Source organism: Pyxicephalus adspersus, chromosome 5 (assembly GCF_032062135.1).
Source record: "Pyxicephalus adspersus chromosome 5, UCB_Pads_2.0, whole genome shotgun sequence".
NCBI lineage: Eukaryota > Metazoa > Chordata > Amphibia > Anura > Pyxicephalidae > Pyxicephalus > Pyxicephalus adspersus.
Window position 1 is genome coordinate 16,140,984 of NC_092862.1, and position 27,023 is coordinate 16,168,006.

At 36.3% G+C, this 27,023-nt stretch overlaps 1 protein-coding gene across 3 annotated transcripts in view; it reads left to right on the plus strand.

The window, feature by feature from the left end:
• Positions 1 to 27,023, plus strand: part of TRPS1 (transcriptional repressor GATA binding 1) — a 194,626-nt gene that overhangs the window by 87,397 nt on the left and 80,206 nt on the right. For all 3 annotated transcript variants that reach the window (XM_072410719.1, XM_072410718.1, XM_072410720.1), the window contains one exon: positions 11,033 to 11,633. In XM_072410719.1, coding sequence (XP_072266820.1) covers positions 11,033 to 11,633 — 601 coding nt within the window. The remainder of the gene's footprint in view (positions 1 to 11,032; positions 11,634 to 27,023) is intronic.

Sequence of the window (27,023 nt, forward strand, 5' to 3'; positions counted from 1 at the left end):
TTTTGTACATAAATCTGTTAGTTTCATTTTGAACATGCGAGTTATTCTTAAAAGGGACATTTTTTTAGTGTCCCAAAATAGACAAAAAAAGCACAGTGTAATAAAACTGCTGAAAATAACAATTAAGGGGAACTCCAGACAAATAAAGTGATGATTTCCTGGCTCCATCCCCACCCTCTTCTCTTCTGGTGCCATGGACGTGAAGAGAATCAGTAATGGTGGGTGACAAATAGGGCCTGATTTATGAAAGCTCTCCAAGGCTGGTGAGAATACACTTTCATGAGTGAAGCTGGGTGATCCAGCCAGCCTGGAATGGATCTGGTCCAGGATTCAAAACATTTGCTAGCAAATAAATGAATTTGAAGAAATCCATTCCAGCTTTGGAAAGCTTTAATAAATCAGGCCTGTAGTGTTTAATTAAACATACAGTCTCTAATGCAGGGAATTACGTAGCAGGAACCATTCCTTCACCTAACAACTACCAGCCATGCGCCCCTCTTGTTAATGCACATAACAGAAACAGTTTCTATTGGCTGAACACTACCTGCCGTGGCATGCTGTACACTGTGGCCAGAACAGACTATGATCCTTCCAGTACATGATATGGTGGCACTATAGAGAAGCGTGAAAAAGAAAATATTTTAAATGTAAAATTTTTTTTCTTCTTTTTTTTAGGAGTTTAGTTTTACATAAGCAGACAATGCCTTTTAGTTCAAGGTCCACTTTATCCTTCAGTACAGATGCCTTTGAGTTCATTTTAGCAAACAGAAAAAAAGTACACGTAACCAGATGTTTAAGTTTACCAGTGATGTTTGTCCTGGCCGCAGTTCTTCTGTAAAACATTTTTGTGCATGTTCCTTTATTTTCTTTTCTAAGCATCAATTAGGGGCCTGGTTGTACAGAACCATTTCGTTATTCCGAGGTATGTTGGTAACCCACAGCATGTTATATGAATTAAACACTTGACCAACATAAAGGTAGGTCGAATTGCTCTTGTGAATCAGTTTGTACGCGTTCGACTTACATGTGCTGGATCATTTCTAGGTACCACTCATTTAGTATTCTGCAATTTCTGCATGTCTGGAGGACATAAGAGCCCCTGTCAAAGCCAATAATGATATTACTTGTCGGAGGTGTGTCTCTCTTGCCTATTTTCTTGTTATGTTTGATTACCAACTGAAATTGCTGTAAAAAAAAAATCACATGTAGATTATATCTTTACTCAACATTGTGGCTTTAGGAGTTTTCCATTCTTCTACAGCATGGGATCTGATAGATCTGCATGCATGTTGAGATTGTGGAGGACGAAGAGTGGTTGCTGGGAGTAAACATGGCACCTGTCAGTCAGAAACTGGAAAACTGTTCCACAAGCACTTGACCATCCTTTGTTTTGATCATGTATACCTGATAAATGAGATATAAGACGGGCTGTTTGGAAATGTTCATGCTGCTATATTATACAATGGGAAAACAGCTGTCAAGCTCGGACATGAAAGCTTTGACCATAAGGACCATAAGTTAGTAACTTGCAAAATGTACTCCAGATTTACTTTATAATTTAAAAAAATTTAAATTTATAAAGCAACTTGCATTCTTTAAACCATGCAGGAGAAACCTACAGGTTTAAAATCTTCCCTCTCTTCAACAACACATATTCATCTTTCTGTTGCACCTTTACTTATCTACCAAGAACAGGAGAAACCAAATTGTAAGACACCTAAATTATAGAATACACAAAACGATGAACTCTTCGTATGTGGGGGTGCTGATGCGTGATGATTGACCGATCACTGCCAAAAGGATTGAGTCTCATGCTACCTGTGCAATGTATTAGTGTGGTGGATTGTAATAGTGCCAGGCCCTTGCTTTGTGTGAGAATGCCAAAGTACGACCTCCCAGGGTATTTAAACCCTTGTTACAGTACTTACCAATAAAGAATATCAGTAGTATTTGCTGACTTTTACTACATTCCCCTTCAATTTGTTGAGCAAAAGGTATCAAAGGAATTTTGTGGTATCTCCAGTTATGGAGGAACATGTGACAAACTCATTCTTCATTCTCTTCACTTTGTTAAATGATGAGAAATGCCAAATTCTTGAAACCTTCCAATGGCAACCCCTATCCTGGTGACATTGCCCGATCTCCTCTGATCTCTTCCTGTGCCTTGGGGAAATGAAGTGATGTGAAATTTTCTCAAAGGACACCGTATAGAAGTCTTAAACATTCTCAACACTATCTAAAGCTGAAAAAAAATGAAATACACTTTTATCATAACCAAAGTGATTACTACTGAATAAGTGAACTAATTAAAAGACAGAATGGGACCCTGCCTGTCAAAACTCTGTAACAAAAATGAACCCTACAACAGTGTAACAATGGAGCAGCAATGCTAATGATTGACCTTGTGTATATTTACTGAAAATAATAAACTAATGTTGGAAAAATAATGACATTTCGGGGGCTGACAGCAGGTGAAAAGTTCTTTTCACTTGTTTATAAATTAGTTTAAATTCATTTGATTTTGTCCTGTTAACAAACGATATGAATAATAAAAATAAATTGAGCCAAAAAAACCAGGACATTTCTATTAAACAGTTGGCAGCTAAGGCTGAATTTCTACCGTGTGTCTGCGTGTTGACATACATTAAACACACATGGGTGGACGTGTATATAGTGCATTTTTTTGCATGTGTACTGAGCTTTGTTTAAGGTTCTGCATGTCTTTTTTTATCCTGGGCACACCAATACAATCTTATTTTATTTGTTATTGTGCTGGACCTTAGTCGAGCAATGCTGCCAAATGAAGCCCCACTTTCATGGTGTGCATGAGCCCTATAAGTCACAGAAAAAGAAAATTATGGATTGCTCCAACTGGCTTCTGACATATACAGACTGATTTCCTAGGACTAGTGTGTCATATTCATGAATTATTTCCTGGTAATCTAGAAATTGTAGAATCTTGAAGTAAGCAGTAACTCTGCTTGATATATGTCTAACATCTGGACTTTAATTACTCCAGCACAAATGTTCTAACCTCCAAGCATGCTTCCAAATCTGTAAGGCAAAGGTAAGCCTTTATGCTGTCCACCCATAAACTATAGCTCCCAGCTTCCTCTACTCTACAGCTGCTATTAAATACTAAAGTCTAAATAACAAAGTCTGTAAAACTCCACAGTCTTTTTTTAGGATTAGATGGGAGTTAGAACTTGGGTTTTTTGTGTCTCTTTGTGGGGGCATTAATGCGGGGGCATCACTTTCCGCTAGTGCTGCAATCTGGGGACACAGATTGCAGTGGAAGTGTTTTTTTGTACTTTAGTATAAAAAAGAAGATATTAAACCTACCCAACTGTGGTTCGAACCATTTAGCTCCCTATAAGGGTGACACTTTGTTCGACTGTTTCTATGTCCAGGTAGAAGAAGGGTATTGTACTCCACGCCTCTACTCCATGCCTATACAGAGATGGACCGGTGCGGCTGCGGTTAAGACACATCCCTACTTGTTCCACTAAAAAGGAATTTCTCTCAAGAATGGATATATTTTTAACTTGGTCTTCCCTCATCACATCGGAGACCTATTGGTACCATCTTTAATTCACTCCTTTCTCAGGATTTGAATGCTGTCATGTATGTGTGTATCGCTTTGCTTAACGCATCACTACCCCTGAGGAAGCCTACATCGGACGAAACATGTCGGGTATCACGGCCTTACATACGTGAATTTTTTGCGACCAATTACACATAAGGCATGCTAATAGATGGTTGTTGTCCAGTTTGCAATTGATTATTACTGATCCTACTGTGAAACTAGGGAACAGTGAATATTTGTTCCCAGAAAGGATCATTAATACAATTTTTGTTTGCCAAAAAAAAACCTTCTCCTGGTCTATTTCTCTTATGTCTCTATTGGAAAATAATTCCTCATTTCATGTTCTTCATGTTATAGTTCTACTATATTGAAGACAATGGTTACCAGGAGAAATGGGGGGTGGAATCAACCCAGTGAGGACACACAGCATTTAAAACAGGGGAACTATACTCCATAGCACTTAACCATCTGTTGCATCGCCATCTTTCTTTCTTCTTCCCAGCAACAATCTTAAGCTGTCTAAATAAGCCGGGGTGACACCTGCGTGCGAGTTCATTTCCCATCAACCAAAACTGAAGCTGCGCATGCACAGCTCAGCTTTGCACTTATTCCTGCTGCAATTAGACCGTTAAGATGTGTTATTGCAGAAGGGAGATTGCCTGTCCCTTTCTACAATAACTATCTGCCTGAAAAGTTCAAACTGGGACTTAGCACTTCAACACTTTAACACCGGAGTTGATTTACTAAATGGTTCTAGGCTGTTCAGATAGCAAAGTCAATTATCTTCTTGCAAGGGATATTTCACTTAGCTTAGTAAATGAAAATGAAACTCGTCAGCTATTCAATCATGTGCAAAGGAAAATCCAGTGTTTAAAAATGTCCTTGCATAAAATTTAGTATACTTTGCAAAGGGAACCATCATCACATTCACTAAGCTAAATAAATTATCTCTAGCAATGTGATAATTTACCTTGGTAAGTAAATAGTTTCAATTACATTGGTAAGTCATCCGCTTTGTCACTTCAAACAAACAAAAATAAAAGTTGAGCTTGTACATGCTAATATAATATTGTTTTTTCTTGTACACAGCAAGTGTGCTGTACTAGTCCATGAAATGCCCTTTTGCCAAATTGGCAGTAATAAACTTTCTTTTCTTCCACAGCAAAAAGTTGGCAATTTGCTTTTGTCTTAGAAATCCAAATTCTCTTCTAGGCAAAAAAAAGTAAAATAATTGCCTACATTTGGCGTGTTTATGAAGTCCTCAATGTGGAAATTCTGTCTAGACCTACAAAACGCAGGCTTGGTCAATCTTTCGGGTTTACAATGCTCCTTTTCTTAGCTCTGAGTTCTTTCCAGGTTAGAGTATGGAAATATTCCTTTCACAAATAGTGTAACTCTGGGATTTTGCTATGACATAATCTGGAAGACGTTCAACCAGAGCAATCTCCAAACGGTTCCACCTCACTGCCTAGTTTGCTCACCTGTCTTCCCGCTTTTCGCAGATTGATATCTTGACATTTCACCTGCATTGAGCTAGAAGTGTGTATGCTATTGATTCAAGAAAGCAGAACAGCAGTAAAACAAACAAATTATACAGTTCATTCGCTACTGGCAACAAAGAAAATGTGGATGTGGGTTTACTTTACTCTTCTTGAATGAATCAGTCATTTTGCTGTTCAACTAGGTAGGAAAGCATTACTGATTGCTTTATTGCCTGTTGTAGGTAATAGATTGTGGCTCACAGGGCCTGCTTTAGATACCACAAGACTTTTCCTGAGTTAATATTTAACCCGTAATGACTTCAGTAGCAGAACAAGCAAATAGGGACTTTTCTTTTTATTTCTATAAATACTAACAGCGTAAAGAGGACCTGTTCTGTGGATGCTGTGCCCAAAACACAGCAAGCAAAAGACGGTTCACCAGCACAGACTGGTCTCCCTGCAGCTCTTGCAATTTTCAATAAAAATTTAGGCTTTGAGGAGTGCTTGGCTACAGGGCCACTTCTATTTTTATAAGCCCACTTCAATGCAAATGATCTTTTCATTGAGGGTTATTTTTGTAAATGTGTTACTGTGTACAAGTAATCAAATCAATCGAATATGTGCATAGAGGGAACCATTTTTTTTCTTTTTTTATGCAGGTTCTGTTTAGTGGGAACATGTGCCTTTTTGTAAGTTGAAGGCACCCTTAAGGTGATAGGCTAGTAGGGGGTTTTGATATTCTTTACAAATTATTTTAGATATTTTAATGCTTGGAGCTAAGTTCGTGTTTTTTTATTTAGATAGCATTAGGTGTATTTAAAAAAGGACGTGTTCTAAAAAAAAAAATGGGCTATTTTTTGCCTGCCCAGTCCCCCCGATCAAAAATATCCAACAGAAGTTCAAAGCATTTATATCTGAAGCTAAAAGCTGTGGCCTTCTGCAGTATATAAAGCCCATTTTCCACACCTGTTGCAACCTCGCTGCTTCATGCAAATCACAATGGACTACCATAGCCATGTATACCTTCTGAGCATCTACATTCTCCCAGGAAAGCCTCATACAAGTCCATAAAGAACCACCATATAGGGATGTCCATTAGGAAGGAAGAATTCAGCCCCCCCAAAATTATAGCAGAAGAAGGCAACATCTAAAGAGGGTAGAATTTGATGCCTCCAATAAGGGAAGGTAGACAGGTAGGAAAATTGTAAAAGTATACCTCCCCTGAAACAGGCAACAAAATATTTCCAAAAAAGAAATAGATGAGTTTTAAATCAAACCATTGTTGGCCTTGGTAGTTGCAGGCACTGTAGAAGAACTGTTCTCAAAATTCACAAACAGGCCTACTGACGTTACCCTCAACTACGGTAATATTCACGTTGGGATTCAGATTGCCAATGTTGTGTTCTTTAATTTTACAATCCTGATTTGCCATTTTTATAACACTTGTTTTATATTTTATTTTCTGGAATTATTCACTTTGTAAAATGGCAATTGCAGCAAAAGTGTCGATCAGAGTTTTTGAAACAGCCATTGATCAGCACTATTTCTTCTACAGAACATCACTATCAAAGCCACTTTTACAGTGGCAGTAAATTAAACGATTTTACAAAAATGGTCCCATTGTCACTTTTCTTAAGCGAATTATTCATCATTGTTTTGAATGCCTTTTGTATGTTTATTGAACTGGTTCTGTTTATCTGCATGACTTGTATGAATGCAGAGTAACACAGATACAAAAGGGAAATTTCTGTGTGTACTACCTAATTGTATTCATTTCCTGTATTAAGCACAGTGTCATTGTTTTTTACGTACACTTTTAGCTCTGTTTGTATTTGTGGTTGAATATGAAAGTGTTGCTGTAATGTTTTGATGCAGTAATGTGGAAAAACCTCATTTCACAGGTTTCCACTATACAGCTACAGGTTGGTCAGGAAATGATGACAAAGATGAGCTTCAGAATTTGTTTCCTTTACTCTTTCTCTAAGTTACATAACCCGCAATTCTTCTCACGCTGTGCAACAAGAGGGCTCTGAATGCAGCTGCCATTATGACTGGGTGTAAGGACATCTGTTCTCTCTTCTTTTCACCACTTTCATTTATTAAAATGGATCTGATACTTATTGGAGCACATTTAGCTACATAAAACACTTGTTTTTTTATACCGTTGCCATTTTGTTTTATAAGATACGGTTGTCAACTTAATACTTTTGTATCATTTCTTCATAATCAATTATAATGCAAATTAATTGCTATATTGTTACTCAATGGGGATGATTTACTAAAGGAATATAGGCTGTTCATTTCTCAATGTGAATTATACCCTTGCAAGGGATATTTCACTCAGCTTAGGGAAGAAGTTGAAGCTTCACTGACTTCATCCATCCAATCAAAGAATGGTGTTTCTTTTAGACATCCGTCAATGTTATTGGATTTTCCTATTTATTTGCCAGCTGACTTTTCAACACATTCAGCAGTAAGATCATTCATATTACTAGTAAAAAGCCCAAATTCCTTTAACAAATCAGTCCATAGATCTTTAAATTAACTTCCCTAGCAGTACATTTCTTTCTGGTTTTATATGTCTAAAAGGGGTATATAGTTTTTCATGAAAATTTATTTTACAGTATAATATAATAGTATGAGTATATTTAAGTTTGAAACACAAAATCATGTCAAAATAATAAATTAAATAAATAAAAAAAAATGTATTTTTTATTTGTATTAATTTTTTTTTTAATTAAAAAAAATAAATATACTCATACTATTATATTAAACTGTAAAATAAATGTTCATGAAAACAATGTACTGCTTTTACACATATAAATCCAATGTATTGCATTCGATACAGTTATTCTGTATTGAATGCAATACAAATGGATTTTGAATTTCCCGCCCCGCCGGCAACGTACACACGTACCAACATCACCAGGAACTCCCCGGTGACACATAGGGCCTGATTTATGAAAGCTCTTCAAGGCTGGTGAGAATACACTTTCATGAGGGAAGCTAGGTGATCCAGCAAACCTGCAATGAATCTGGTCCAGGATTCAAAACATTTGCCAGCAAATAGCAAATGAATTTGAAGAAATCCATTCCAGGTTTGCTGGATCATCCAGCTTTACTGGTCAAAGTGTAACCTCACCAGCCTTGGAGAGCTTTAAAAAATCAGGTCTATCGTGTGCAGAAGACGCCATAGGAAGAAGGAAGAAGACAGGGATCACGGCGATGGATGACGCGGGACGCCGGCGGATCAGCTAAGCACTGTATTTACTATTACTTCCCATAGGTTTACCGCTAGGGAGGTTAACAATGACTAACTCAAAAACCTACCAGATATTTTTACCATCAATTGAAATTTTCTGACCTGTCCAGTTGAGGTTCTTTTACTTCTACTCTGCATAGTAAGATTCAGAATCATTTATGGGAAATCATGTGGAACAGTGTAATGCACTGCTTCATCAAATAGGGAAAAGGGATCTTTAGTAAAGTCAGGTCAAAGATTTGTACTTGTTAGATGATTATCCCCTAAGTAGAATAATTGTGATTGACTCTAAAATCTAGCATGTGTATTGTGATCCCCTGATGCCATCCAGCAATCTGCCATGGGGGATCACTAAACAACCGATGACCATTGTAATTTCCTATGGCAAGGATGCTGCTTCCCGTTCACATTGCCTTTCCCCTCTGCATATAACTGAACAGCATCGTGTGTACATTAATTGTTCCTTCTACTGTTACTGTTACTTCTCCAAAACTGGGGAATATAGACTGTCATAGGAGAACCTGTGTAATCCAAAAAATTTCCTATTATTTTGCAAATTAATATTATTATTATTATTATTATTATTAAGCAGGATATATAGAGCGCCAACATATTACACAGCGCTATACATTAAAGAAGGAATTGCAAATGACAGACTAATACAGACAGTGATACAGGAGGAGAGGACCCTGCCCCGAAGAGCTTACAATCTAGGATGCAAATGTTTCCAAATTCTGGACCAGATCCATTCCAGTTTCCTGTATCACCAACTGTACATTGATCCTCTCCAGTCTTGGAGAGCGTTAATAAATCTGGCCCTTTGTGTAGATTTCTTCTTGTTTGTTATTTTGTCATTAGGATACACAGATGGCTAGTTTAACCCTTTTAATTCAGAATGACCCCTCCCCCAAAAAAGTGGGTATGAAAGGTAAAGCTTAAAATTATGGTGGAGCATAGTTCCAGCCTCTGGGTTCCCGTTGGCAGAGCTACCTTGATTATTTATGTACACTTGCTTAAGGAGAAAAACAAAAATAAGTTCTTTCAGTAATCGTCCTGGACTGTTTTCTTATCTTCGTCACACAGCGATCATGTTTTGGCATTTAATGGCGTGTGGAAGGAGAGGTGATGTCTGCTAGTTGAAAGCTGACAACACCACCTTCACCCAGCCTGTAATTCATCAGTTACACTTAAAACAATAGAACTTTCTTATCGACTTGACAGCAACATGATTTTGTGCCAGTTGTGTGGTAAACCTGTCTAGTCTTCCATTAAATGATTCTTTACAAATACATAAGCACCAACCTGTGATAGAGATATCAGGGGAGACATAACTCTGGATGTCAGGGAAGAGAATGCAATACAGCGTGCTAATGGACTCATTGTAACTGTATGATTTCTCATTATTTACAGCGTGTCTTACATTAAAGATCATTTAATGCCTCACATCACCCCAGAGAACATTGTGTAACATTGTATCAGTACCTAGATAAACAATACAATATGTGAGCCATTTTTGTTTTACCTCATTAGAGAGATACTTATATGAGGCTCCATTTTGTGCTGGTATTGTGAAGTTTTCTTAAAAGTAATTTTTGACAATATTCCCTGCTTCTTGTGTCATTTATTGATGAATATTTTTATATAGCTTTCCCTTCAAATGGTTATCAGTAAACAATTGCTGAACAGAGAAGAAAAAAAGTCAAGCCACTCACACAATAATATATATGTCCATTATTTTCTAATATATATATATATATATATATATATATGGGCCCTTATTATTTTATAATTGTCTGTGTCTTCTTGTTTGCCCTTAATTCTTATCCTCCTCCTTTCTCTCTTTCTACATCTAATAAAAAGAAAAAAAGAAATGCCTAGAGTTGGGTCTTATCATGCCAGTTGTACTTGGCAGAGTTTCCTTTGAGTTTTATTTTTTAATGATTTTACTTGTGTAGAAGAAAATGCAAAAATCTAATTTCACAAAGTCATACCTTTGATTTCTTTTACATCAGAGATAGGTGTCAGAGGGATCACAGTTTTTTAGCAAGTTATAGCCAATAATTAATTCATAGGTTACCAAAAAATTGTAATTGGTTATCATATTGTGTATATAAACCCCCAAAAAACAAGAACAGAATATATTGGAAAATACCGTTCCCTATATTAAGTGGCAGGATTCCATTTTAAGACTAATTTCCCATTATTTGTTCCTACTAACCTTAGGAATTAACACACCTTCTATGGCTACACCTTTTTATCCAGTGTTTCTATAGAGGCAGTCATGATTGTCCCATAGGCTGGAAATATTGCCTTTGTCCATCACAGATATATGATGGATTGATGGGATCAAGTTTTTGATGCCTTCTTTTAAAGCTGGCAGGTGCCTTTACAGACCCTATGATCACTTTGTAATAGTACCCATAACCTCATTACAATGTTGCTCATGTGGGATGATCCAACAAACCCATTTAAGACTCCTTGCAACTAATGAAGAGAGGGCAGATGCAAGACCAGTCACCCTGCACAAAGAGGGAGCAGCAGCGACTGATCTTTATTACTCTACACAAATGCTGAATTTGTTTGGGTTTTCATAAACTAAGATCAGAAAATCAGACCAATGATGAGATTAGAAATGTAATGGTCATTGTCAGAGTTATGTTACCAGTATGGTTTTATATCACAGCTGTTGTATTTTCATTTTAGGAGGGTTCACAACTGCTACAAGTGCCGGCAGTGCAGCTTCACAGCAGCCGACACTCAGTCCCTTTTGGATCACTTCAACTCTGCACATTGCCAGGAGTCCGAGATCACTACATCTAATGGTGGAGAGGCCCATGGGATACCTTCCATCAAGGAAGAGCCAAAAACTGAGATGAAGGTGTACAACCTCGTCACCCCCGATTCTAAAATGGGAGAAGCCATATATGACGGCACTGTGAAGAGGGAAAAGCCTGATGATAAGGACGTGCTCAGGGAGAAATCTTGGTCTGATGGTCCGGTAGATGACTTTCGTAGTGTTGCCTGGAGAGGATCAGATATTCTAAGGAAGAGTCCGTCCTATACGCAGATAGGGCTGGGACTTTTGACCACCGTGTCTGTAAATCAAGAGCAGCAGAAATCTTCAAGAGATAGCCCAAATGTTGAAGCTGCACATCTAGCAAGACCTCTGTATGGCTTGTCTGTAGATGCCAAGGGATTTCAAAGTACAACGGCTGGAGCTAGTGGAGAAAAATCAGGACCGCTTACACCACAGTATCCTACAGGGGATAGCAAGTCCAAGGATGAATCCCAATCACTTCTTCGGGTAAGTAAAATATAATAATACTCTTTATATCAGTTCTTTACATCTTTATACAACGTTTGGGACACTTGCACCATAACCATTGGTGATATTTAGTCTGATTCATTAAATAAAGATGAACTGGGCAAAAGTGGCCAAAACCCATTGACGAAAAAGCACTTGAGTCAAAAAACATTTTTTTTTTAGTTAGAACAGGGTAAGAACATCAGGTTTTTATGCTATCTGGATCCACATTATGGATATTTCTCCTGACTTTTTGTCCAGAGATACGCAACAGAAAATAAGGAGAAATCTTCCCAAAATTACTGTAGGAGAAACATTCTTTTTGACAATGGATATCAGAAGTGCCCCTAAAATGTTCTTCTCCTACTACTGTTCTGGTGACGACCATAACTTTAACAAATGTCCCCAGGCTGAATATTGAGGTTAGATTTCTCTCCAGTGTGTATACAGACAATATATGAAGAACTTGACAAACTTTCCCCAAACTATCCAAAACCTGAAAAAGTTTTGCCTGTAGTTGTCTTTGAAAAAAACAAACCCAAAAAGGTACCTTTTTTTCCTTTGCAGCATGGCTGTGCAGATTTGTAGTCTAATGTAGCCCCAACAAACCCTGATGATTGCATTTTTTAATTTTTTAGAAAGTTTAAAAAGCAAAAATGTACAGTGGATTTGATGGGAGGGGGGTCTTCTTTCCTTCTTTAGGATATGCCATATTGTATGATAAAAAAAAAAAGATAACAGAACATTCATTACTTTTGTCCACTTCTTAAAGATTCATCTGTTAAGAGTGAAAATCTGTCTTGTCTTTATTTATACATATCATATATCTGTCACACTTGGCTGCCCACGAATACAGGTGCACGGGTCTGTAACCCTGTTGTGGGGATTTCACTTATCGAGTGACAGACTAATTTGTGACAAATTGTTTTGCTAATTTGCCTAACATATGTCCCCCATTGAAAATTCAGAGATGTTGGAGGAGTAAAGTTCCCTTTTATCCACACCTCCTACATTTTTTTTTTACTAAAATGTGAAAGCTTGGAACAATAATTTTAGATTCTAATAATTTATTTTAAATGTTTAACAAATACTGCTTCTTTCTGGACAGTCATTTGGTAGAAATGTACCTGCATGGTACATGATGGTGGGCCAGGTGGTTCCTAAACATTGTTGGTGTACCAGTGGTTTCAAAAAGTTCATCTTTCAGGCCTAGTGTTTTGATGAAGAAGTGATGGAAAATCTACATAGTGCCATCTTTTTCGAACCCTGAATTGGTGATAAGGATTTATGGTTTGGTATCAGTGCAGCAGTGGACCACATGTTGTCCATTTTCAAGCTATCGGCCAGCCAACTGTTAACTGTTGAAAGCTTTTGTCTTGAAGCAGTTGATATATCACTTATAAATAACATCTGAAGGGCTTGTGTTTTTCCACTGTTGAGTGTATTAAGCCATCAGACCAGTAACAGAGTAATAATGTAATGTTTCTGCTCAGAAGCAAAATATTGTTTCAACGTTGCATGAATTAGCCAGAAACCTAAAATATTTCACATATTAAAAGACATAATCTATAGGAATAATTCAAAGAAATCATATATATATATATATATATATATCCTAAAAAGTTAATATTATTATTACACAGTATTTATATAGCGCCGACATATTACGCAGCACTTCACGAAGTCCATAGTCATGTCGCTCACAGAGGGCTCAAAGTTAGCAGTTTTTAGAATATTCTAACTCCAATATTCTATACTCCAAGTAAACCTAAAGTAAATAAACTGTCAGAGAGGTTTTTTTACATGCCAGTGTGTTAGCTATTTTGTTTTTGATCTTGTGAATCCTGCCACATAACACAATCTGGGTGGATTCTTCTACCAATCTGGGTGGTTAAAATTACATTAGAAATTTACATTAATTGAGATAAAAATTGATTGATTGTGTTTTTATATCAATACATCTAGTGTTTTCCTCTAGTTTGTTTGGAACGTTGTAACATGATCTTGAGAATTGAACTTACACAACATTTAAAATAGCAAATATAACACACATATATATATATATATATATATTAATATATATATATATAAATTTATAGATCAGACAATATTGGAAAAGCTGAATCCACAGAATTCTGGAGACTTTGATGGGACATTGCTCAGTCTGCTCTGTTCTTTGCTCTCTTTGTTAATGGAATGCCATAGAAGATACAGATCAGTAAATCTGTTGTAGCATAGTTTCTGCCATGGCTCAAATCATAGATGCATGACTGAATTTGCTAGTATTCCAGACTACGGGTTAGTTTACAAAGCATTACTGCACACCTTCTGTGTTGTACCATGTGATATTGTCATCATATTGTCCAAGGGATTAGCTCACCTTATCAATGTGAATACCACATGCAGTATTTGTTGGGGTGTTTTTCCACATCACGTTAACATATATAAATGCTAATAAAAAAAAATGATACAATGATTATTGTACATTATCCCCCTTATTGTGTAATATTTGGGAGAATCCTTGAGGTGACTGCTAAGGAGAGCAGAGAATAAAGCTTTTTCAGGTAAAGATAAAATACAGTGTTGTTTCTTCGATGTAGGGAAACGTTTTTGTCAAACTTTTTCCCTATTTTGTAGCTCACTTCCTAAATACTGTTTAGGGTAACAGAAAAAAAGAAAATGTAGAAACCTCTGTTTCTGTTCTTTTTTATACCATAGAGAGCTAAGGGTTTTATAATCCTCGGGGAAAACTAAAAAGAATCAAGTTCATTATATAGCACATAAGCCATTTATTGATTAAAGAAAATTATCACTTTGAACAGAATTTTCACATAGCTTAGTGGCTAAGATAAAGCTTTGCAGACTTTAATCATTAAATCATGTGATCATGCAAGCAAAATCATTTTTAAAAATTTCTTGAACGCAAATAGGTATTATTTGCAAATTGAATAAAGAATTAATATATACTTTTGCAGAAAGATAATTTACTTTGCTTAGTGAACAGCCCAAGCTGTTTGGTAAATCACTCCCCATGTAACCAATAATTATGCAGCAAAGACAGAAGGTACGGGGAACTATTACTTAATTATTACCTATTTTGCTAGATCAACAGGTGTGTTTTAATAATACAACAAATCATTTTCATTTATATATTTAATAGATGAAGGGAAATAGAAAAAGTTATTTGTTAGTTACCATACAATTTAACGTGCTTTACCACAGAACACTTAGACTGACCCTTAAACCTCATTCTTCACTGAATGATGAAAATAAACTTTTACCAACAAATGTGAAACTACTTTGCATATGCAGACAAAGCAACAGATTCACTGTATTGGCAGCCTTAGCAGTGTATACTTCCCTTTTGTACCCCACCATGTTTGAGCATAGAAAGGAAATAGGGGGTTCAAAGGGTTCAAAAAAGCAAGAATGATTTTAGAAAGTGTTAATGCATTTAATTCTTCCTACGCAACAAAAAGAATAGCTAAATTGTAATGTGTGTATGTATGTATATATATATATATAAATGTGTGTATGTATGTGTGTGTATATATATATATATATATATATATATATATATATATATATATATAATTATCATGGAGCTGTATTTATACGGAGCCAACATATTACGCAGCACTGTACATTAAATAGGGGTTGCAAATGACGGATACAGACACAGTGGCACAGAAGGGAGGGAGGCTACTGCCCAGAAGAGCTTACAATCTAATAGTAATAATAAACGCAATATAGTCTTGTAATGTAATGTAGTTGCATGTTTTACAGAAGTGAAATAAGTTCTATTTAAAAAAAAAAGGAAATAAAAGCTCTACCTAGCGACCTGACATTGATCAGCTTTTCATATGTGGTGAAAAGCTCAAAGATCAACAACTCAAAAATACTTTTTTTGTGCTCAGTAATTAGTACCCAAAAGGCAAAGTTTCATTTTTTTCTTTTTTAGGGATAGGCATATGTGATCGTGGTATATATTGTCATTGTTTTTTACATGTTTTACTTGTATGTAATTTCTGTTGTTCACATAAAGTCATAGCATCTCTTTGAATGTAACATAGCTTCTAATTTGAATAACATTATAAGTTAAAAGAAAAAAAAAAATAAGATTAAAAACGAGTAGTAATGTTTCAGAGACCCCTAAGCACAATTAGGCACAATGAATAGCCATTACTTTATTATTTAGTGTTTTTTTTTTTTAGAATGTTTTTTTAATTACAGTGCATATATATTTCTTGTATTATTTTGTATCACTAGGTTTTAGCATTGTTTTATATACTAACTATATATAATTACATAGTATCATGTTATATAATTTTATTTTTTGTTTCCTAAATGGTATGGTTCGTACCTTTTTATTTTTAGGAGGGTATTGTTACAGTAACTGTAGCATATTTTTTTAATCATAAACAATTCTGTTTTTTTTATAAAGAATTTGTTAAAATGCTAATTTACAAACATTTTCAAAATCATGATTTCAGCAAAATAAATATATGATCAAACCTTTCTCTTTAGGAATTAAGCTAATTTTAAGATACTCATATGGAAAGAATTATTTTTGCAAATCTCAGTGTTCTCTTTTAATGCTGAGGAAAACAGACTGTCTCCTAAAAGTTTAGATATTGTAGAGGCAAGTAACATTATATTGTGTAATTCGTCTAGTGAGGGCCTATGCATGTATTACTGTCACAGTACATTAGACTAACCCTTTATTAAACACAATGGGTGGATGTGACTGCATACATTTGTTATTTAACTTGTACCACATGGAATGGAAGGGTGATTATGTCAATGTAATATTTTCTCTTGGTTTATTTCATTTTGTTGTTTTACGAGTACTCTGAAAAGTCTGTTTCTCTTTCATTAAATCTTTTGAAGATCTGACTTGATGATTTGGTTAGTAGGCCTTTATAAATACAAAACTATATATTTATCACTTTAAATCACTGATAGTGCAACAGACCTAAAACTCATTGAGAATGATGGGTAGCAGACATTGCAAATCTTTAAAGCAGTAATATAAAGTCTTTACCTGTTAAAAGATAGCTGCATGGTGTTGGTATATATCAGCATCAACATTCTAACTGGAGGAAGGTGAACATTAAGGGATGACTAAATGCATGAGCTATATATATATAAAGATATATATAATATAATATATTGCGGTGTATTATTATATTATTAATAATAATAATAAAAAAGATTTATTTAGCGTCAACATATTACACATCACTGTACATTAAATAGGGGTTGCAAATGACAGACAGATACAGACAGTGACACAGGAGGAGGAGAGGACCCTGCCCCGAAGAGCTTACAATCTAGGTGGTGGGAAACGTAACACACAATAGTACTGGAGATAAGCTTACCTGACTTTAGATGTGATTGTTGCATTAATTTTAGTTTTTTAGGCTTTAAACATTTGTAGCAAATACAGAAAATACCTGCTGATCTTGCCATGGCATGTCCTGTAAAAACATTGTTATTTGGTATAAACTGCTAAACCTATTATCATACTGTAATGGGGATAAAAAGAGACAGAGATGTTTAATGTCCATCCTAGATGACTACCATGGCTACCTCCATTGATACATTGGGGAAGTGAGTGTAGCCACCCAGGGACAATCAATTTGTACCATTACCAGGGGAAATTAAAAGAAAATTCTTAAAGAAAAAAAAATAAAATAAATACAATCAGCACATACAATGAATGGTAACTTGCAATATATTACATTTTTGTTTTGCTTCAGCTTTTTCTATTTATCATTAGAATGCAATGCTGGAACTCCAGACAAGTGATTTTGCCTAAAATAAGACCATGCTTCTGCAGGCAAGAGAAGATGTTTCCTAAAGGCCGTTTCAGATCTGCAGGGAGCTACGGCGTTCTCCTGTGGTCTCAATTGTGGTCCCAATTTCTCCCATTCAAGTGAATATTTGGTTAGAAACCATCTTTTGTAGGCGGCTATAATCGCAGCAGCAACAGATCACAGTGTGGCTCCTTTAAGCAACATAGTGCTTTTGCCTGTGAAGTTGTTGTTCAAAGATTTGCTGCCCTGTGCAAATCTGTTTCCTTGCAGTGCAGTTTGCAGCTCCTGGTTCCACCGCAGCAGTTTGCTGTGCCCCTAGGAAATGCAAACTGCATGGTTTTACACCATGGGTGTGCAAGTGCCCTAAGTCTCCTCTTCCCTAGTAATCTGACTTTTATATTCTAACTTCGTAGAAAATCACAAGGTTAGAGTCTGCAGCAGGAGCTGATCTGTTCAGACACTTGTAAGCACATCCAAGACCGTACAGTAACTGGGATTTATATCTCTGAGCTGCCATCACAGTCCAGGACATAAATGCTTACCGTGGATAATGCCTACCCAAAGCTGGTTCAGTCATTTTGGATCGGAAAGCTGATGAGACATTTATGCATTAATTTTTGTATCCAACTTTCCAAAGAAGTAAGTTTTATAATAGTTTGAACTGGTCTTTTAAGTAGGAAATAACACTACAGTGGTATCTCCTAATCTTTAGGAATTGTTGAAATTAAATACTTACATAACATCTGAATTAATTAGGCTGTCATATTCTTTGATATTCATCATAATTGTAGATCCCACGTAACTCCTTGGATTTCCGAGGACATCCCTGCCCGAAGGAGTGCACTAATCCCCAGTTACGTTAATATTTGTACGTGTGATGAAGTGGGTGTAGGAAGACTTGGCAGCTAAAACTATTATTTGGGTGTGTACTATAAGACAGTAGTGATAAAGTGGGTCAAAATGACATACAAAACCTTAAGGAAAAGGGTGAATCATATTGCCAACTAAAGGAATGCTGAGGTAACCCTTTAAACCTCGAGGCTTGTTAGTAAACATATGCTAATATGAGGGTTGCTAGGCTTTTCCAAGTTCTGAGTTTTAAATAATATGCTAATTTACAAAGAAGGATATGCAATTACGTACAGAACTAAAGTGAAAAGATTTAATAATTTTTTTAGTTACCTCAAATGGCTTTGGATTAAAGGTGTTGCCCACTTTCTCCCAATGGTAGATTTAAAAGGAAGACCCACACTGACATTGGATTAAAGGGATCGCCCCACCCCCTGTCAATAGTAGCTTCAAAATGTAACCTAAAGTTTCAAAGTGCAGGTAGTCCGTGAGTTATGTATGAGATAGGGACTGTAGGTTTGTTCTTAAAATAAATTTGTATGTAAGTCGGAACAGGTACATTATTTTATTAAATGCAATTAGGACAGATGTTTGTCTCAACATAATATTAGGCAGTGTGGTGTCAGTTTCTGTATAAAATCCTCACTGAGTTATTCACAAACAAAGCAAAAAGCAAAAACAATTATGGAGCCTAGACATTCATTAAGTTCTGTAGCAAGCTGTGCAAAAAGAAGCAACTGCAGAGTTTGTCTTGGTCATTAAAGACTTACAAGATGTTGCAGAAGTCATATGAACTGCCCCCTCCCCCCTATCAAGCCTCCGTCCTGCACACAAACGAGCAGGGAAGCCCCATTTGTATCTAGGAGTCGTCCATATGTCGGATGCCCTTTACTCGAAGACTACCTGTATAAGGATTATGTCACAAACATGGCATTGAAATATATGTATAGAACTACTGCCACACCAAATGGACATTGTATATTGATTCTTCAATGGGTCTAAAGGGTTTTAACCAAAATACCAGGCCTTCTTCATTTTTAGAACTCCCATGTCAAAAAACAATTTCAGTTATAAAAAGAAACAAAAAAAAAAACACAGTAGAAAGGAAAAATACATACCTTACCCCAAAGCCTCTGCCTATAACCCCTAGGTGAGTTGTTACAGGCCTACTGCTGGGATCATGGTAAATCTAAGGGAGGACAAATGCTCCAAGAACATATTTTTGTGAAATTTGGCATGGTGTAAGGTAAAAATAAAAAATGTTGCCATTGTAATGCTTAACTCAAATGTTGATGTTTCGATGTGAGGTCTGGTTCAATAAACAGATGCAGTGAACAAATGTGCAACCACAATATAGGTGAACCTTCAACCATGCATGAATAGTAAGCTGACTTTCAACAGTTATTGCTACAATTGATTAAAGATCAAACAAGCCATGAAATGCTAGGTTTAAAGCCTGCCAGCCATTATAAACAACAGGATGTGCCTTCAGATTTTATTTATATAGTAATTACACCAGTTTTTAACAAAAATTTGCCAAAAAAGTGTAACACAAGTTTTGACAAGCTAGTGTTTTGAATTTCCAAACTCCCACATCAATGCATTTTTTCAAAAATTGAGACTTGGTCAGAATATGGACCATCACATTGTTTTGTCTTCCAATAGCATTTTTCAAATGCCAAGATTCTATCTTGGTGGCCGGTGCTGATAAACTTTACACCTATTGCCTCCACTGCTAAAAGAGAAAAAGAGACTGACTTGAAAAAACTCAGTAGTCTGGCATGTCAGCTCCTATTGAGACATATTCTGCAAATTGCATTACCTTTGCAGTTTATATTTATTTAAAAAGTTTACACAATCGTTTTACACAATCGCTGTAAAAAGCCATTGTTGGTTTAAGTTGTGTTGTTCATCATTAATTGTGAAGTGTTTCTTTTCTGTGTTTGCAGACTTTTGATTTTTAAGAAGTTCCCATCAAACTTTGGAAGTAAAATGACATTTATAGGGTAGGAGTGGTATATATAGCTTCCTTTTATACCTTTCATGTATAAGCTGTCTTCTTTGAAGACCTTTTACTGGAGATCCACCATCAGCATTAAGCATTTTTCACTCATCTAAAGCAATACAATTATCCACATTAATGACTTAAAGCTACTTTATTAGGTGTGGCGTGCTACTTAGGTTGTGCCATTCATTGAAAGTAAGTAAGCTTAAAGCTGGATTCCAGACAAATGGTGAAATGCACGGTGGGAATAGATATAAGGGAGCTTTTAAATCTCCAAAGGGATTTATATTACTGATGATCTCTGCTTATTTTTTCTGGTCCCTATAGTTTTTGACCTGATATTTTTCTGCAGCAATTAAGCAACACTGCTAGGTCACCTTCCCGCCCCTGGATTGTGATTTGACAGCGAGCAGCCATAGAATGTTAGGGTCACCTCTCTTTTGTCACTATGCTCATTTTCATGGCATGCCAATGTGGAACACATAAGTATTGACCCTTTCTGTATTAGTCTGCTTTATAGGGGTTTGCAGGGGCCAAAATTAGATCTTGTCACTGGCAACGGGATTACTATAGTAAGCGACAGTTGTAGCTGAAATGTTCAACTGTTTTTTCCTGTTGCTTCTTTGCCAACTGGATGAGCAAGGAGTTGATTTCTCATGAAGGGAAAGCTGTAGAATCGCCCTAACCAGCAGAGGAGCAATGTATCACTTATCCAACCAGTATTGTGACCCGCAAGCTTTGCAGGCCTTGAAACAACAATGCAACCCCAAACTATATTATTTACACAACCACATTTCACACGGACGTTCTTCTCCCAAATTGCCATCTTCTATTCACCCCAAACATGTCTTATCTCTGACCAAACAAATTTACATTTATTTGTTTAATAGAAAACTTTATTTTTGGACAGCAACTATTTTTCATGCAGGTTAAATTGGGGCAATCTCTTTCAAATTGAAGATCCAAGGACATTGACATGAGTTACCTGCAAGTCCCATAATAAAACTGTTAGGAGACAATTATCTGGCCTGCGGTCCCGTACTGTAGGCTACTCTGCTTTGGGGTTCCTGTTGGATACTTTGTCTGGTGGAGTGATTACTCATGTCTGACCTTTGGCTTAGTATTCTGGATTTGCCTTGGATCAGAACCTTGTACTGATTTATCTGTGGGCTCCTGGCCCTTTGACAGCCCCTCCCCAGACACCATCCCTTGTACACTAAGTCCTGGGGGTGACCAAGTACTGGGAGTACACAACTACTGTTAAATAGCAATAGCACTTCCCAAATTCAAATAATAAATTTGCTTTGTTTAATTTCTAGCCTATATTGCATTTCTAAACTGCCACCCGCCGTCCAACCTAGCCATTCTTGGCCTCTTGGCAGAAAAGAAGCAAATTAGATCACACAAAGGAAGATTATGGGTAGGACTGGGAGTAACTACATTAATGTGAATTGCACCATTCTCCCCTACAAAGTCCTGATTGTGCTGATATACACAAAAAAGATGAAGGAAAGTCCAAGACCTTGAAGCTCTGCTCCTGGGACAGATGTCAGAAGACAGAGGTTATAGAATTTACAAGACCCTGGACACAGCACCCATGGCACATATGCAGTAATATTATATTATCACCTTGTATTTATATCATGTTACTAGCTGTGCCTTAAAGGTGCTCTCAATCTAATGTCCCTACCATAGTCATATGTACAGTCTATAGTCAATTTTGTGGGGGAAGCCAATTAACTTAACTTCATGTTTTTGGACCATAAATGGAGCCACTCAAGCCCCCAGGAAAAACTTTTAATCCTATATTTATCCATTCTTGCTCCTCAGTAAGATCCTCACTGTGTGGTCTGCTGGAAACTGCAGAACAATCACCGCCAAAGTCTCCTAGCCAAAATCTCCACCTGTAAAGATCCACCATTGGGATACATTGAAGTTGACCTTTCGGAATGATTGAAGATTTTTATCTATTAAAAAAGATAACCCTGAGGAGGAGACTTTTATGGTTGCTTGTTCTTTCCACAGGAAAAAAGTAGACCCTTCCTGCCATCTGTATGGTTTATTTTTTTCCCGGTCTGATTCTTTACACTGAGGGTTTATTATTGATCCTCCTCCCTATGCAAAGTTTTAGCTAGGGGCTCTCAATCTTGACAGCACCAGTCTCTAATACTTTCAAGAAAACTTTCCAATGTTGCTTTACGAGCCCTTGGATACCCTTTCCCTCTGTCACATATAGCAGCCAGTTGTAAAATGTGCAATCCTATACTTTAATAAGCCAGGCTTCCTCTGCGTTTTCTCCCTATGTGGGTAATTGAAAGGGCAGGGTGATAGTATTGATTAGTGAGTGAGTCTGGGCAGGTTCTGTCCTTTTCTTTTTTTGTTTTTTCAAGAAAACATCATTAAATCAGTAGTTTCATAGTAAAATCAATTCCTATAATTTGTTAATCTGTGATTTAAAAGAAAAACAAAGAACAGTTCTAACACCTACACAGGGAAAGTTTTCATACTAAGTTTGGTTTGTGTTTTTTTTTTATCAGATCATAAATAGCTTTGATGGTATCAATGTTAGCACAATAGTTCTTCATAAATACATGCTATAGACATTCTAATGACAAATAATCTGATTGTTTTATGGAAACACTTAGCTATTATGACTTTTTTTTCTTTGTTTTACAATGAGCCTTGGTTCTACTTGCAGAAACTGGTCGGCTTCATTTTAATCTGTTTGCCTTGGGATATCCATCAGCTTTCATGTAGATCCCAGCCAATTAAAAGAATAACAGACATTAAACACAAGGGATTTATTTAGCTGCACATTTTTTTTTTTTAAGTTTAAAGTTTTTTTTTTTTTTTTTTTAACAAACCTTTCAGGACTAAAAGCTTAGTATATAAAAAAGTTTAACCATTAAAGCTTCCTTTGTGATATAACAAAAATGAATCTGAACACAGTTTTTATGTGTGATATTGGACTAGTGACCCCACCTGTAGACCAATAGCTGTTCATTTCAATTGAAAAAGCACACAGTTAAGAGTATTGAGCACAATTCAATTGCAGACGTTTCATGTAGTGTCTTAAAGAAATCTATACAGTATGTGTGTATGTGTGTGTGTGTATATGTATATGTATGTGTATATATATATATATATATATATATATTACACATTTTCCCCACCACCACCACATTTCTTCTTGACCATTCTAAACAAAAGGTCAAGTGTTGAGAGTAGCTTGATCCATGATTATGGTGGGCAAAGTCATCACACTGCTAAATAAGGTACTCCATTTATTCTGTATTTCAGACTGTTTCGCGAGCGCCTTTGTCCTTGATAGATAAATGCTCTCTTTCTCACATTAAGAGGTTTGCTTGGTGAAAAATGGCCTTGCCTAATTATATTGTGTGTGTGCTTCATAGTGATAACTCACAGAAATGATTTTGCCAACAAGACATGGAACTTGTCAAAGCATTTTTTAAAGGGAGAGACAACCTAATCTCCATTTATAACCTGTCTTTTCTGATTACCAAACAAAATGGATTCCCTAAGAACAAGTTGAAATCGTAATCACACCACAAATATAAATATATATATATATATATATATATATATATATAGAGAGAGAGAGAGAGAGAGAGAGAGAGAGAGAGAGTGTGTCTCGTAGTATTAAACAGTTATTGCATTTTTTTATCATTTCTCATGTTTTTATACCACTATACCTTTAAGGGGTCAGTTTATAAAACAGTAAATCTGACATTCACTGAATCTTCCAGTTCTATGTGTTTCAATGGTATTATTGCAATATTTTCCCTAAAATTTTTTTAAGCAAGATGGGAAGAAGCTGTAGGTGGTGATAGCCCCTGTATTGTGACCCAACTTTTGAGTAACACCCAAAAACAGCTAGGTGGTTACTGATATGTGCCGGGTGATACGCTCGGCTAAAAGGGGCTGGTGAGAACACTGTAATGTATTCTCCACTATGTAATCTTTCAATATATATCCAATTCACTGATTTATAAATAGACCTAAAAAATATAGCTACAGCTAACAGAATTATTATTTGAGTTTTTCTCCATGTTGGAGTTAAATGAAAGGATTGAAGTGCTCGTTTCATTATATGGAATACATACTCATTATCCAAGGTCTGATCATTTATTCTGTAGCTCAAATATTAGTTAAAAATGTTACATAATACAATTATAGCTATATTATCTAAGTGTTTCTTCTAGCCTTGATTTTAAGTTTTTTTTTTCTTATGAAATCTAAATGTTTTTGTCCTCCTAAAACATTTATGCAAATATAAGTCAAAACACATGCTTTCAGAGATGTTTCATTTGTTTTTTTACCAGATACGACTTCTTAAGCAATGCTCCTTTTAAAAAAGCATCATCTTTCTTTATTTCATGATGTGAGGGTCAGGGGTTACATGGTTGTAGATACCTGTGTTTGTTTTTTGACATTGTTAAATTAGCAACCTTTCAGACCTCTGGTGTGAAAGAACATCCAGAGTAATTGAACATGCCACTGGGGAGTTTGGTTTGGGTCAGCCTGATTCCTATTATGTTGTCTTGTCAGGAACTAATAATTAAATCTGAGGGATGCTTGTTACATGTTCGCAAGGGGACTCAACAAGTTACGTGTTTGAGGTCCACCTTCCGATAAAAGAGAAGGCCACACAAACACTTGTTTATCAAGTTTACTTTATATATATATATATATATATATATATATAATTACAATATTTGTAGCAAAAGTAGAGATACAAAAAGTTGTGTATGAAAGCAGTTTTTATAAAGTCTGCCCAGTAAAGCTTTTGGTCTTTTTTTCCTCCTCTCTCTGAGACCAAGTGATATGTTGAAGGTTACCGGGAGATTGGTCTGAAATTTAAACCTTTTCCAGTTGTAAATCACACTGGGTTGGTAATCGGTTTGCAGTCTGTGGTTTAAGAAAAAGTCTACACCTTAATAGTTACAAAGAATACAACTAAATATGGACAGAAAATTTTAAAGATGAACTCATTGGACAGCCAAAATGCTATATACTTATATATATTCCCATGCCTTGTTTCTGAAGCAGGCTTCCTCCAGAGGTTTTTAGAAGTTCCTTGAGCAATAAACAACTTGAGCCTCTCCGATCAGTTTAAGTGACACCAATGAACTTTTTGGCATTCTGTAGGGGTGGCATTCTTGCCACAAGCCAGGAATGTAGGAGTTATTCTTTCTACTGACCAGCAGACTAAGCCACTGTAAGCTGTAGATAAATTAAATATAGCAGGGGTCCTCTAAGACCTGAAAGTCCAGGGCCCCCCCATGTTACAAAGGGTCAAGAAAGTCTATTCTAATGTATTCTAATGCCCGTCTTGTACCCTTGCAACAGGCCAGTAGCTGAGGCCACCAGCATTCCCCTTGGTTTGTGGTTTTTGGGACTTTTACCATCATTCCTGAAGCATTTGGAAAACTAAAAAATAAACAGAAGCAACTGTTATCGAGAACACTGCTTTGCTGTTTACGGCCTGTGAATATTTACATTACTTTGCAAGCTTGATGAGCATCAATCACCAAGTTGTGGCAAACTTGAACCTTAACCCTAGTTGTCACAACTGGAATTGGTAGACAAAAGAACCATGATACTCTGGATTAAGGTGAGTAATGATCTGTATTCCCATCCTCTAGATAAAGCGAGTATTACATTCTTTATTAGCTTGGGGGGACATTTTAATATTTTAATGAATGCCCAAAGTTAGGCTTTAAATCAGATCCAGCTGTCTAGTCTTCAGCTATTTGGTAACAGAACACCTTTCCCCTCCAAAGGTTAAATGGCTGCATGTCATTGCTGCAGACAGGGCTATAAAGAAATAAACACAGTTACTGACACAATAGGGTTTAAAGCAACATATACGTATTGTGTTGACATGTGCCGAAAAGGCAAACTCCATCTCTAGCATTTACTTATTTATTGCTTGTTTACTCGGCAGCACAGCCCCTTTAAATCCTTGTTTGATCCTCATTGTAAGCCACACAATATTTTTATTTTTTCATTCAGTGTTAAAGGCAACAAATAGTGTTTTATATTATCTTCATATGTTGTTGCTCATTATTTACTCTATCACATAAGTAACAAAATGATCTACCTTTCTTCAGCTCTGCTGAACAGTTAAATCTAATTTACAAATATATTTAGGAAACCTCATAGGTAGATATGAAGGGAAATTAGACACAGATGTTGCAGAACAAAAACTTCTGCTTTGCTGTACCTAAGTCACCATGGGTGCTATACGAGGGGGTGCTGAGAAGTTCCTGGCTTTGCCCCCTTCCAGATGAAATAGAACAATGAGTACACGGACATATGACAGCCTAATATCCTAGTATGTTTGCGATAAAATTTAGGTATAGGTGGCTCCTAATATGACTTGTCATGTCACATTAATTATTGAGCCTTGAGAATCAATGGCCATGCTATCAGTTTACTGGTTGCCCTTGCACCACTTTTGGTTGGTACTAACCAGTGCATACCAGAACCATCCCACAAGATCTGCCATTTTGCTTTTAGTCAGTCATATAGTCATCAAAATATCACATCTATAACCATCCCAGTCAGAATCCCCACTCCAGATCCTTGCTGCAGATCCTCTTGCAGGCTAATTGATCCAATTGGTCCAAAGTCATTTAGCCTTGTGTTATCCAAAGTGCCAAAAAAAAAAGTCCAAAGAGCGTTGGAAAGATT